At 39.1% G+C, this 14,933-nt stretch overlaps 1 protein-coding gene across 1 annotated transcript in view; it reads left to right on the top strand.

The window, feature by feature from the left end:
• The window catches only part of LOC148039145 (acetyl-coenzyme A synthetase, chloroplastic/glyoxysomal-like), a 73,144-nt gene extending 60,253 nt beyond the window's left edge, over positions 1 to 12,891 (top strand). The window contains exons 11-16 of the mRNA XM_087675033.1: positions 8,241 to 8,465; positions 8,548 to 8,780; positions 9,371 to 9,461; positions 9,554 to 9,652; positions 9,807 to 9,926; positions 11,736 to 12,891. Coding sequence (XP_087531159.1) covers positions 8,241 to 8,465; positions 8,548 to 8,780; positions 9,371 to 9,461; positions 9,554 to 9,652; positions 9,807 to 9,926; positions 11,736 to 11,801 — 834 coding nt within the window. The 3' untranslated portion in view covers positions 11,802 to 12,891. The remainder of the gene's footprint in view (positions 1 to 8,240; positions 8,466 to 8,547; positions 8,781 to 9,370; positions 9,462 to 9,553; positions 9,653 to 9,806; positions 9,927 to 11,735) is intronic.
• The last annotated feature ends 2,042 nt before the right edge of the window (positions 12,892 to 14,933 follow it).

The raw sequence follows: 14,933 nt of genomic DNA, 5'->3' as shown, positions 1-14,933 counted from the left end.
GTAATGAATAGTATTATGTATAATTAACTTTTTAACCTTGACACTTGACATTGCTTGAAAGTTGGATTGCTAATTGTGCTATGTATAAATATTGAACATGTTGAATCTTCTCTCATATCTTTGTCTCATTCACCTTTATAGGTGAATGTTGACAAGATTGATATAGAGAAGGTGGTGATATTCTAGAGATACCATAGGAGGAGCAAGATATCTACTCCATGTTCTATGAGGAGTTATTGACACTAGTGCATGAGACTCGTGCACAAAGGAGGGCTAGAGCCACTAGAGCAAGGGCCACACGTGGTTGTGTATCATAGGCAAAGTTAGAGCTACAATCTATAAGGTTGAGGCTGAGGTTGCTTCATTATCTTCTCGATTAGGGTCCTTTGAGTTGGATAGGGAGATGATGTATAGATCCTCGAAGTTCGGATGAATCATGACTCATGATACATAGGAGTCAATTTAGCATTGTGGACTGTAGTTGCCAGTTGTTCATTGATGTTGATACTTATTACTCAGTAGGTATTAGAGTCTAGAGACTAGTACCTAGTGCTCAGTGCCAGTGGACTTTGGAGTTTGGACAAATTATTCACATGACATAGTTACATGTATCATTGTATCTTGATTTTACTTATTATGCATCTTGTTCCACTATTCTTGATGTTAGTCTCGACTCTCCACTGTTATGATATTAGTGTTCACTGCTCTTCTAAGTTTTGAAAATTGAGTCTTAATTGTGTTAAGTTGTCTTAAGTTTTAACCATTGAGTCTTGACTCTTGAATCTTCACTCATGAGTCCTGACATGTGTCATGAATCATGATTTCAATTATTTTCAAAGTTTTGTATGAAATTTTGGTACATGTTGTAGGCATTGATATATTTACATACCCACATAATACCGTATTTATTTTAGTGTATAATTCGAAGTGCCATTTCTTTGTTTTCAAAATTTGGCCGAAACTCCAAAATTTCGGTTTTTCCCGTTTCCGTTTTCCTCATTTCCAAAACTCGTTTATACTATGATTGTTACGGATGTATGAAAGCATCAAACTTATGGTACCATTTCCTAGGTGTTTGCTTAAGGTAAGGCTCTTTCTCAACTTGCACACTAGGTATTCCCTACCTTTATCCATAAAGCCCTTAGACTACTACATATAGATATTCTTATGTAAGTCACAATGCAAAAAAGCCATTTTCACATCCATCTGATAAAGTTCTAGGTCTAATTGTGTAATCAAGACCAAAACCAATTGTAGAGTAGTTATAAAACGTGAGTGGAAGCAAGAGCTATGGCAGATGGAGCAAGAGAGCAAGAAAGAGAAACATGATATGTGGAAACTCTAATAGTCACAATGTGTGATCGACCTTCCCTTATTCAATAGTCACTAAAAGAATAAAGAATAAAGGGATAGTGATGGGTATTCGCCACTTAAATGTACAAGTATGTGGTCACTGTGTGTGAAGTAATGCCAGGGCAGCGTAGGCACATGTGCCTTTACCCCCAACAAGGAATGCAATAGAAATTGCAACAGTTGAAGCTCTATGTATCATTAATTAGCTTTAGGTAGAGAAACATTGCTACAAGAAGAGGTTTCTCAAATGAAAAATGTAATGGATTTGTACCTTTCTCACTATGTTGAGATTATTAATGCTCTTGAGGAAGTTCTGTAGAAGGAGAATGACATTGCTAATCTACATACTCAGTTGGTATTTTCTTATATTCCAAGTTAGGATGTTATTATTGAGGATTTGTATGCATCAAATGATAAGATTGTTGATGTTTCTGTTTGGATTGATATTTCTGAAGTATTTGACAATTTTGATCAATTTGTCACTAAAGTTGGAGCAACTAGAAGTATGTAAGCACCTACAGTGGATATTTATGTAATTCATGTTATAAAGGAATGGTTATTGATGTTGTTCATGTCGATTAGTTTTTGAGTATGACAATGATAGTTTTGAATGAGCTAAATGTTAATTGCACAAGTATGTTACAGTTTTTTATATCAAGAACGTTTCAGCTTCTTTGTTCACAAAGTATCTTTTCAAGTTTAAAGGAGATTTCAGCAATTAAGGAGTTTTCAGGTTTATTGAATGTATCAAGATTACCAGATGAACTATAAGAGACTAAATTTTTGCAAGAAGACCTACAGCAACCCACAGTCCTGCAATTCCTGCAACAGCAACTCGCAGTCCTATGGTCCTGCTGATCTTGCAGCAGCAACTTGCATTTTTGCTGTTCTTGCAGTAGCAACCTACATTGTTGCAATTCTTGCAAAAACAACCAGCATCCTTGCTGTTCTTACAACAGTAATCTAAATTCCTGCAACTCCTACAATAGCAAAAAGTGCTACAACAAGCTAAAAAACAACAAGTACAACAGAAACTTGAAGATCATTAGTTTCAAGAGCCTGAAAATCAGCAGATACAGGTTTCATTAGTTTGGGCTGATGCTCAGAAAGATTTTCTGAAAGATCTGATGCAAAAAGTCATTGAAGAATATGATGTAGATATTGGAGCGATTAATGTGGCTACTCTTTGCCCTTGGAGTAGTGACCTGCTTATTCAATCATGGTTCTATATCTTTATTCTCTATGGTATATTGTGGATATTCTACTTGATGGGTTTCCAACCTTGGTATGTTGAGATTGTAAAATATGTGGAACAAGGTATTATTATTTTAGCTGTTGAAAGATATGACAAATGATGCATGCTCTAGGAAGAGATACTCTATATCCCATAAGCACAGTGAGGAGAGTGGGACAACCCAAAGGCTACATAAGCATGCACTTGGTTCTTATTTCAGTGCAGTGTCATTGTACTTTTTGTCCCTTTAGTCAGTGTCATTGTCTACACACACAAGATTGTGTTTATGAGTCCAAGCTTCCATCTTGAAACCTAATTCTTTTGTGTAACAATCAGTCCTTCTTGTCTATGTTATCATGAGTCTTCTCTTTCTCTTCCATCTACCATAGCCATGCTCTAGATCCATGCATTCTAACATTAGCAACCTTGTAAGAAGACATTATCAAGCTTGTAGTAAATGGTTTTAGGCTTAGAATATTAATCCAATTAGATTATGATGAGCCCAAGAATTATTCACGAGTTCAATATGAAGCAGAAGTCAATTTCCTTTAAGTGACTACTATAATCCCATAAGCAGGATTGCAAGATTTAATAGATATTTATGTGGTGTGTGAGAAGTTTGGTGGGAACAACTGTCAAGACTTTCAAATAATCAAATTTACTTGGTTTTTTGATATATTGATTTTATAAATTAACTTTGCTCATTTGAAATAACCAAAACAACATGGTGTCCTTCTACAAGCAATGTAGAATTTTCAGAGCATTGGTGTGAGATTGAAGCTCTTAGAAGGCAAGTTGATGAATATGGTTCCATGCTAAATAATGAACAAGCAATATGTGTGCTAAATTTTAACAGCAAAGTCAATTGGTTACTCAAGATAATGTATGGTTAAGAGCAGAGAGGATTGTATTGGACACTAGGATTGAACCTTTGCTGCAGGTCAAAAAACAAATGTTGCAGGATATGGATGTGGATATTAAAGGTTCAATTTTTATGCATAAAGATCTTACTAGCATGAAGAGTTCTTTGATTAAGTTGATGTAAGAACAATGGAATGTTATGGAAAACAGGATGTTTCATATAATTGGTGTTAAAACATGGATCTAGGACATGGCAATACGGAAGCTATGGAGGTTGAAAGATGAAGATCAAACTCATGAAGACATAGACACTAACAAGACCAACTGTCACACAAGTGAATTAGGTTCCAAGATTGAGACTTGGACTCATAAACATAATCTTGTGTGGACAATGACAGAGATACTTTATTGGAAAGAAAAAAGTACTATCGTTGCATTGAAAAAAGGAAGCAAATACAATGATTTGTAGACCTCTGACTAGGTAACACTTTCCACCACTATTGCATACGGGATAAACAACCTGAGCCCACACTGCTCCATACAAAGTGGCTAAGCTAGGTGTGATTGCCAATATCTCAAAACCCCTCCTCAATCACAACCAGAAGTACAAAGTGTGTAGAGGCTTTAGTGAGCACCACCTGTAAAGTGTGGGCACACAACAAACATGGTAAACACCAGACACTGTTGCAGAAAAGGCTAAGTGTGGGTACTACAAACATGGTAGACATCCAGAGGCTGTAACAGGGGCCTCACAAAGTGTACAGAGACTTTAGTACAAGGCTACATGAGGAGTTTACAAGCTTATGTCAGAAGCATTTAGGCTAGACATTATAAGGCTAAAAAAGTCTATCAGAATAAGAGTAGAAGGACTGATAAGGCTTGTCCTTCTCCTGGTGGTCTTCTTCTTCTTCTTGTTCTTCATTTGCTCCATGGTCTTCTTTTTCTTTAACATTAGCTAGATAGGCCTTTTGAGACCTCTTTCTGGCATGATAGAATTTCTCCGTGTGTCCGATCCTTTTGCAGAAGTTACATATCAACTGATCTTTCTTGCCCTTATACCTGTTGCCAACATACAACATTTGTTCATCTTTAGAGATGCTTGGTTCTTCCTTGGATTTTATCTTCTTTTCTTCTTCAAGCAAGGAAGCCTTAATGTTAACCAGTTTAGGGATAGGCATGTTGATTAGTGTAGTTGACACATTATTATAGTCAGGAGGCAAGCTTTTAAGCAAAACACCAATACAAATATCTTCATCCATCTTGAGATCAATCCCTGCAAGTTGAGTTAGAAGACTTTCCATGTAGTTTAAATGAGTTGCAAGGGATGCACTAGATTTCATTTCTAGCCTTAAAAATTCTATTAGTAATCCATACTTAGATGACTTTGATTGTGCTCCAAATAATTTGTCTAATCTCTTCCAAGTATCATTAGATATTTGATAGTTATCCACATGGTGGATGTAACTGTCATCCAATTCCAGCTTAATGATAGCTTGTGCCTTGTCATCATTCTTGTGCCAAGTAGCTGCAAGGTCCACATCCCGAGGCTTCTTCTCTTTGCCATTGGTAATGGCCCAAAGATCCTTCTTCATTAGTATGAGCTTGATGCGGGTTTGCCAGGTGTGAAACCCGACTCCTTTGAACCCAATAGTTGGAGAGTCTTTTCCCATGTTGGGGCAGCAAATCAACACCAAAATTCTCAGATTTAAGCAACAAAAGAGTTGACTATGTCAAGAGACATAAGTGCTAAAAGCACTAGATGGGTGTCAATAGACACTGTGCTTGTATCTTCTTCTTTGAGTCTTCTAAATCTCAAAAATCCTTCAAGATCTTCCAAATCCAAATCTTCCCCTCCTTGATTTGATGCTGGGAACTTCAGATTTGGTAGGCTGGAACTTAAGTTGACTGGAATAGTGAGAAACTTAAGTGAAAAAGAGAGCTTGAAGTGAAATGGCTATGGTTGCCACAGTTAGGGTTTGAACGAGCTTGGTTTTTTTGCTTACAGTAGCTCATATAGGCCATTTTGCAAAAGATTTGAGCTAAGAGTGGCTTAGGTAGTGCCCTTCCAGTGCCCTATGGTTGTGGGAAGAATCGTTGAGCACAAGCGCAACATTAATCGTACGACAGGCTGCTGAAGAAATTTGTGCCAGATCTGAGAAAAACTCCAATGCCGGTTACAACAGGCATGCATTTGGTCTATTTTTAGGACAGGAGGGAGCGCCTTGACCTAGAGAAGATATCCATAGGAGAAATCTCAGGGAGATATACCTTGGTTGAAGAGATCTCAGCCCTCCAAGTCAGGTAGGTCCTGCAGGCTATGACAGTCATGAAGGAAAGAATGAGGATGGAGGTGAGAATGGGCAGAGGTGGAGAGAAGCTGAAAGAGCAAAGAAGGGAGCCAAGGCCATGCCCGGCTGGGCTTTGATACCATGTTAAAACATGGATCTAGGACATGGCAATGCGGAAGCTATGGAGGTTGAAAGATGAAGACTAAACTCATGAAGACATAGATACAACAAGACCAATTGTCATACAAGTGAATTAGGTTCCAATATTGAGACTTGAACTCATAAACACAATCTTCTGTGTGGACAATGACACAGACACTTTATTGGAAAGAAAAGAGTACTATCATTGCATTGAAAAAAGGAAGTAAGTACAATGCTTTATAGACCTCTGACTAGGCAGCACTTTCCACCACTGTGCATATGGGATAAACAACCTGAGTCCACACTGCTCCATACAAAGAGGCTAAGCTAGGTGTGATTGCCAATATCTCAACAATTTGCAAGCCTTATGTCACAAATCACGTGGTGGGGAGACTTGCTTGAGCTACTATGCCAAACATACGCAATACACACAAGAGGAAGCTCACTCAAGAATACAAGGAGAGAGATGGAGGCCAAAACGTTTTCTTGTTGGTTTTTCTTTTTTCTTTCTCACACAATACAATATATACAAAGTAAAAATAAGATACAATATAAGGAAAGTGGCATACTAAGTCAAACATTGCATAATTGGCTATACTAATCGACTATCCCAACAATTTGCAAGCCTTATGTTACAAATCACGTGGTGGGGAGACTTGCTTGAGCTACTATGCCGAACATACACAATACACACAAGAGGAAGCTCACTCAAGAATACAAGGAGAGAGATGGAGGCCAAAACGTTTTCTTGTTGGTTTTTCTTTTTTCTTTCTCACACAATACAGTATATACAAAGTAAAAATAAGATACAATATAAGGAAAGTGGCATACTAAGTCAAACATTGCATAATTGGCTATACTAATCGACTGGCGCTATAACTATGCCAGTTGTAGGTAGGTGTAACAAATCAAAGATAGCAAGTGATAAGTCAGTGGTCATGTGAGGATCATAATGACCACCAACGTGCTAATTTTAACATGGGAGAGACGTGGAGAGACAAAGCCTTGAGCTAGGTTCCATTTTACGCTATTCAAACATTGAATTTTATAAGTATAATGGCCAAATTTTACATTGCCCCAAAAATTCGACTGTATTATTTGATGGCATGTCACTATTTTAAGAAATGGCCAAATAGTGCTTACACTTCGATCAATAAAAAGGCTTTCGACTGAAAAACTTTCATTATATATTTGCCAAACCTCTTGCTCTTCATTCTTATGAGCACTTGTATTCGAGCTTCTGGCTTGAATTGGTCCATCTAATTAGGCAGTCCATCATCAATGTCTGTACGTGTTGAGCTTGCCATCTCAACGCCTTATGCTATTGTCCAACAAAGCTTTATTTTTGAAAATTTGGAACCTTTTATCCATGAGAAGGATTCTTTGAAGGAAAGGATGGACAGGTTGCAAACAGAATATGACAAAATGGTTATGGTTCTTTTTGATTTGCAAAGTGGTAAGACCGTTGGACATGTTGCCAATATGCATGCTTTTGATGGATCCAAGTCTGATATTGATGAGGTGTTGTCAGACATAAACCAGAATGTAGTCTTCCAAATGACCTTAATGGCCATGGACGTAAAAGCACATGTCCATTGTTCTCCAAATGATTAGTGAAAGTATACACCATTATCATTCATTGCACTATTTCAAGGTGGCTGGACTAAAGGTCAGTTTTCAATGTTCACAGATCCGAGCTGCTTGCAATCTTTGAATAGGAGAGCATCACTTACTTTGGCTTAGTGAAAATCTTCCTTCTAGTCACATTGTTTGTTATTTAGGCTATGTTTTGGACTAGAACCTGTCACTGGAGTAAATGACAAAAGGGGTAAGGTGAAAATTAAATGTGACGACTGGAATCCAATGCTCTTGTGAGGGAGGTGACATGTCTCTTATCATTTCTAGGAATAAAAAAGGAACTCCATGAATGCTTGGGTCAAAAATTGTGAGCCATTGGTAATTGTATTCCTTATATGGCCAGTAGCTGTTCTGTCAAAAGAATTCCAAAGGGGCACAAACAGCATTCAAGGTAATATAGAGGCTTTTCTATGCCATCAGCCCACTTTGAATCTACCAATCCCTCATCATTTCCAAGGAGCAGCCTCCTGCCATCTATGGCAGCAGTATTACTGGAATAAGTGATCACATTTTTTGATGACTCCATATACTATTATTGGATGTGCATTGCTTCCAGTTTAAATTGCGTAGCAGAAAACTAGATCATCCAAGGTTCACCATGCATTCATCTGTTCTTTAAAAATAAAACACAGTTTTATTTTATTTGATATATTCTTGAAACAAGGCAGGCAGCAGCTTTGTCTACTTGCACCATCTGACAATGTGTTTATGTGATCTATATTCAGTTTGTAAAGAGGTACTCACGGAGTTCTCTGAGGCTGCTTGGTAGTGTGGGTGAGCCTATTAATTCCAAAGCTTGGTGGTGGTATTATGAAGTTGTGGGAGAGAAGAATTGCCCTATAGTTGATACATGGTGGCAAACAGAGACAGGTGCAGTAATGATTTCACCTTTGCCATGGGCTTGGCCATTGAAACCTGGATATGCTACTCTTCCCTTCTTTGGAGTGCAGGTGGTGTTACAGAAACCTTCCTTATGTTTTTGGATAAATCATTTGGAAAGAAACTAAGGTCCCCAGGGTTTTCCTCGTACAGCTTGCTGTGGTTGATGAAAAGGGCCGTGAAAAGCAAGGTCCATGCGAGGGTTACCTGTGTATAAAGAGTCCTTGGCCTGGTATTGCTCGTACGCTTTTCCAGGACCATGACAAATACGAACAAAGCTACTTCATGACATTCTTTGGGTATTATGCAACTGGAGATGGATGCCAGCGGGGTGATGATGGTTACTATCGGATTACTGGTCGCATTGATGATGTGATCAATGTTAGGTCAATGCTCTTTTTCTCTGAATCAAGTAGAAGTCTAAGCATTTCGGGTTCTTCCCCCCCTCTCATTATTTGGAGAATGTGTGGACTTTTTGATGTTCTGTTATTTGCATGTCACAAGCCCTGGTTGTTTTCTGTTTTATTATTCACTTATGTTTTGAAAAGCAAAAATAATCCCTCAGAGGGCATCTATTTCCTTCACAAATTTTGAAAGAAAAATGACTTCTCTTCCTTTTATTTTGACTTGGAAGTTTTGAGTCCCAGGATCTACATTGCTCCATCATTTTTGGCATCTAACACATCTCTTGATATTCTCTGAACTATATGCTCACTCTTCTCTGCAGTCTTTTTCAAGATTCTGTCAAGTAGTAAATCACTTGAACTTCTCTCAGCTATTGCTTTCCCATTGGAAATGACACAGCTGTGATGTTGTCAGCTCTGAAATTTAAGAAATCCAGTCAAGTAATGAATGTACAGCACGTATTCGAAGTGACCTTTTTTTTATTAGTCAAGCGGGATGTTGTCAAGTCCATATTTTATATATGAACATGGATATGACGTGTTACATAAACAATTATTTGTATTGTTGACAGTGGGCACAGGATAAGCACTGGAGAAATTGAGTCTGTTCTCAGTGGTCATCCAACCTGTGCAGAAGCCGCAGTTGTGGGCATTCCTCATAAGGTGTAGTTTTCTTTGTGCATGCATAGTGATTCTGTTCTTCTAACGAGCTGTAGAACGTATCCTTATAATAAGTTCTTTGAGTATGCTTACAGGTTAAAGGTCAGGGTATTTATGCATTTGTAGTGCTTATAGAAGGTGTCCAAGTTTCTGAAGAGCTGAGGAAATCGTATTTCGATATGATAAGAAAAGAGGTGATTGAGGTCTAACTTCCCTTTTCGGTGTTTATTGGTGATGTTGAAAAGATGGCTGCCCAGAGGGCTTACTGTCATGTAGTTGTATTTGGCATGCTGTTTTTGATCTCTCCAGTTAAATGTTTTCTTTGTCGGTGTGCTATTGTGTGGCCAGATTGGCAGCTTCTCTGCGCCCGAAGCTATCAAGTGGGTTCCAGGCCTTCCTAAGACACGTAGTGGGAAAGTCATGCGGCGACTTCTTCGGAAAATAGCATCTGGACAGTTCAATGATTTGGTTTGTCTTTCAGCTCCTCTTCTTCTGAGAGCTGTATGATTGGTTCAGAAATTCTGTTCTCGAGACTTCTATGCCTGCCTTCATTTTGACCTGCCAATGGCTTAGAATGGCATATGCTATTGCTTGTCCCTACATCTCAATGTGCCTCTCTGGTTTGATTTTTGTTTTCATTCAAAACTGTCTTCTCTTTTTGGTTCATAATGCTTGGCTACACTTTTGACATAACAAATGACCATCATGCTGGCCTAACTAAAGGAAGAATATAACATATTTTTAAAGACCTCTCTTTCTAATGGCATCTAATTCTCCTTCTACAGATGGTTTCTTTGAATCTTGTTTTGCGAATGGATACTTGTGTATCATGATTAGAACCAATTTTTGTTAATGATGAAAATGCCAAATACCTTGCTTTCTACCATCCCTTCATTTGTGACCATTCTGTTTGCCTCCCATTCTCTTTGAACCCTTTTCTACAGGAACCTTGTTTACCAGTCATGCAACTCAGGCTAAAAGGTTGCCCGTTTCCTTTTCACCATAGCTCCCAGCAGTAATGATGACCTCTTCTGAATATGACTACCATGGTACCTACTTGATCCTCCTGAGAGAGTGTGCATGCTGTTCCTTGAGGGGAAGATCCTAGTCCCAGAGGTGACTAGCCCAATCCGACATGGGGCTTTTGCACTTCTAGTGGATATTTTCTGGAAAATTCCCCCCCACTTCAACTTTCTTCAATACCAACGAGTAGATACCTGAAATGAGTGGTCATTTGTGCCCGAGGAGCACAACCATTAGTTTTCCTCATTTTGGATGCCTTGTTGTGATAGGGAAACATGAACAAAATAATCAACAAACTAAACTGATACTTTTAAGTGAAGCATTAATTACACAAAGGGCAGCTCCTTGACAGGTGAATTGTGATTCAAAATAGTTAGGGATTTTAACTCTATTATTATCTTTAGGATATGGGCTTTTCTTGGATCAGTTAGGACTGGCCTATTGTAGTTGTTTGTTACCTCAGGGAGAAGTATAATTGGAATTCTTCATCTTTGAAATGGTGGTAGTATAAGGTTTTAGCTATGATAAGAAGAGAGGCAGAATGTTTGCATGAATTTTGCATTACATATTCTGCTGCAGCCAAATACCCAAATGGGGGATCAAATACAGTGTTTCAATACAATGTTTGCATAAATTGGGGTATTCCTATTGCAAAGTGTTGCACTAAGTGCCTGAAGCATGAAAGTTTATAATATTACAACAAAGTTAGCAGGATCCCAAAAAACTTAGCATAATGCGGTTGGCTCAAGGAAGCAATTTTAGCTCAAGTTATACACTAAGCGACCATGTCCCCATATGCTCCTTATACCTTTGGTTGACTTGTACTTTTGTACCTTTGTCTGATTTTGTTACCTACCATCTTAGACCTAGCTTTTATTTAGCAATCTAGGTGGAAGTAACAGTTTGTCCATTTCATTCATTGTGCTCTAGCTATGACCATCAAAGCTCATGTGACAAAGCACATGCAGCAGCAGGCACATTCAGTTCATAGTTGCAATTTAGAAAAGAGACAGAGAAAAGGTAACCTGTCAATGTGGCTTTTTTCTCCTGCTCATACAACAACATTCTCTTGTTCCGGCTGTTATATCCTTCCCCAGAACACAAAAATGAGGACAATTAATCATAAGATTCTGACTGAGAGGTTGTAATCCCAATCAAAAACCACATTTTGTACTGCTTTAGAATACAAAAAGTGCCTTAGGCACTTAAATTATATTGGCAATGTGTAATTGATGTTTTTTTCTGCTTGCTCAGGGTGATTTGAGCTCCCTTAGCGAACCATCTATTGTTGATCAGATCATAAAAGCAGCATCACGATAGAACACGGCGAGACCTCAAATTACCAAATGCACCTATTCAACTTACCTAATTATTGTTGAACTTTTTTGGGGCGAAGTTCTCACAGTGACGAGTATGTCTACATGTAGATATGGCAAAAAAGGTCCCAAACGACTACTTGATGCTGCACAATTGAGCAATGTAAACTAAAAACAAGACTGCTTCCTAACATATAATCAGTTAAATCATTTATACATTCTCACAGTTCTCAAGCTTGCAAGGCTTGTTGGAGATGTTGCAAAAGTTGATTTCAGTGTTAAATTTGCATTTTATTAGGAGAGGATGGAAAGTAGATATTTATAGGCGAATAGAGCTTTTAAGGCTTAACATTGAAATAAACACTGATGATGAACCGCATGTTGGAAGTTGAATTGGAGTAGCATTTCTTGTAAGACAGCAGCAGATCTTAGTCAACTGCAAAAAGGAAGTGTAGCTGAGACGTGAACACCAGTGCTGGGAGGGGTATGAGGAGAAATGCTCAAGCAGAGATAGAGAAATCCAGTGTATCGGCAAACACCGACTGCAATGTAGAACTCAAGATGAAGAGTGCTCAGAAGATGAATGAATGGTGAATGCTGAATATGCTACAGAGGGGTGTCAAACCTCCGTGTCTCGAGGACTGGGGATGAGGTGAAGCAGAGGAAGAATTGGAAGACACCTGTATCAGGTCCAAGAGAGTGTCGTACTTGAGATGGATCCTGGATCGCAACAGCAGTCCACAAAGCTCTGATCATGAATACGACTGATGATGGCAGTACGAGATAGATCTGGCAGCAGTAAATTCAATGTCTGATGCAAGCGATGACGATGCCAGCATTTCTAGAAGGATCTGGAGGCTGGGGTCGTAATTGGCGTCCAGCTTAGCAGAAAATCATGCATGCCGATGAAGGCAGCAGCTGGCTGGGACATCTTATACGGAAAACCCATACGACAACAGGTGTTTGGAGGTCATGGACAGCAGGGCAGCCTGCTGATGACTGGAATGCAGTATGGGAGCAGCTTGAATCAGGGCACCAACTGATTGAGAGGTTGCCCGACTTTGTGGCAGCAGTGTGGATGGGGTGCGGATTTTTGTGCATTGTCCTGCTGTTAAAAAAGAAGTCATTTATTTTTTGGTAATCCAGTGTTACTTGCTTTTTGGTGCTGTTTTAAGGAGAATTGATTAGGGGTTAATTAGTGCAAACCTTAATATTAGTGGCTCAACACCCCTCTAATGCCTAGCAAGGACTACACCCGAGATGGTGAATAAGTCACCTCCTTGCTCTCTTTTCAGCTGAAAGGTCCCACCCCAAGAACCAAGGCATTGGACCAAGGATGCCATGATGGGTTGCCCAATGGCCTTTCATGATTGCAAAGGTGATGGATATCTTCTTTCAAGCATTGTTGGTTTCTTTTCTTTTTCTTTTCATGGCTATGAAGAGCAAGTCTTAAAATTTAAACACCCTCCATAAATAGATTCATTGCAAGGCAAGGTAGGGAGAAGAGGTCTAGATTAGGTAATGATATTGTGATGATGACGTGTATGTTGTGAACTACCATAGTAGGTTGCTACAGTAGATTGCCATGATAATGTGCTGCAAATATGGTGGATTCAAGTTGATCACTCCTAGAGGGAGTAAAAGGGAATCATGCTAACATAGTGCAAGGAGTTTTCATCCTTGGATGGGCACTTGCATACACTAGCTTTTCCCTATGCAAAGTATTCCATTTTCACATAAACACAATGCCAATGTATGGGGTGTGCAAGGGGTAGCGCAAAGCATCATACTCAAATAGAATGCTATGAAAAGTGCAGTGGTGCCACTTGGATGGTGCCCTCATGGGGGAACAATGGTTGAGGGAAACTTGGAATAGGAATGGAAATGGGAATTTACAAAAGAGGTGAAATAGGAATGGAAATGAGAATGCCACATCATCAAGGGAGGATGAGGTTTGCATGATATCCTAGTTAACGAGATGTCAAGACATATACTTTTAAAAACTTAAATCTATTGGCATGTTCGGGATAGTAGAGGGAAATGGTGTGATAGATTTCTTCAATTGTGAGAGTCTGAAATTCCTTGTTAGGGAAAAGCTTGCTTATGGAGGCTACTTATTGGGGGTCTTTCCACTAGGCATGTGTCGAGGGATCGCAATATCTCATGTAGCCATTGTTATCTATTGCACTACATGTGATGAGACCTCGAATCATCTTTTCATCTTCTATCCTATTGCATGACAGATTTGGAGCTTTATTATGTGTGTGTGGACCTTGATGACACAATAGTGAATGGCTATTCGTGCGTGGGTCATGGGCAAATTGTCTTAACCAAATCATCCTTTCTCTTTCCATTTTTTGAGATAGTCTACTTTGTGGTACATTTGGTGCATTCGTAATGCCTTGATTTTTTATTCAACCTTGGGTATCCATGGTCACGTGGCTTGTGGTTGAGAATTACAATTATGGCTAATTTCTTCCATGGTTTTGGCAGACGTGGTCCATGCTAAAGTGGCTACTCCATGGCTAAATATTGTTCGCTCCACTCTTCTTATGTCCCCTACTTGATATTTGTGTGCTATGTTTTGGTAGCCTTTTAGATTAACTAATGCTTGTTGGGATTTCCTCTAGTTGGCCAAAAGGCTTGATGTAAATATTTTTATTCAGAGAGAGAGAGAGAAGAATAAGAATAAGAATAAGAATAAGAATAAGAAAGAAAGAAAGAAAGAAATACTAACATCTAAATGAGGCCAATGTGGCTTCTAGGCAGCCCATAGACCGACCAGCAACCATTCTTTAGTGCTGAACCTCTTTCCTCAACCTCCACTTCATCTTGAAGCAATCCAATCACAGCCGGACAAGCATCCTTCAGCCCCTCTTCTTCTTAATTTCTTGCACATGAATTGCCTCTATGCAAGAGAGAGAGAGGGAGAAGAGAAAAAGACTGGTTTTTTATCTCTTTGCTCAGTGCATCATTCCTTGCGTGGTTTGGAGCGATCGGAGGCGTAGAGAATCTTCATCCCACAGCTAGGAGGGTTCCTCTTCATTTGCCCGATCAGAAAATGATGAGATTTGGGGAAAAATGGGGCGCTTAAAATAGACACCCTCCCCCCCCCCCCCCAACGTTTCAAATCGTG

This window comes from Lygodium microphyllum, chromosome 3, assembly GCF_053477565.2.
Source record: "Lygodium microphyllum isolate KBCC chromosome 3, Lygodium_microphyllum_v1.1.10, whole genome shotgun sequence".
Lineage (NCBI taxonomy): Eukaryota > Viridiplantae > Streptophyta > Polypodiopsida > Schizaeales > Lygodiaceae > Lygodium > Lygodium microphyllum.
This window is presented reverse-complemented; position numbering and strand designations above follow the sequence as displayed.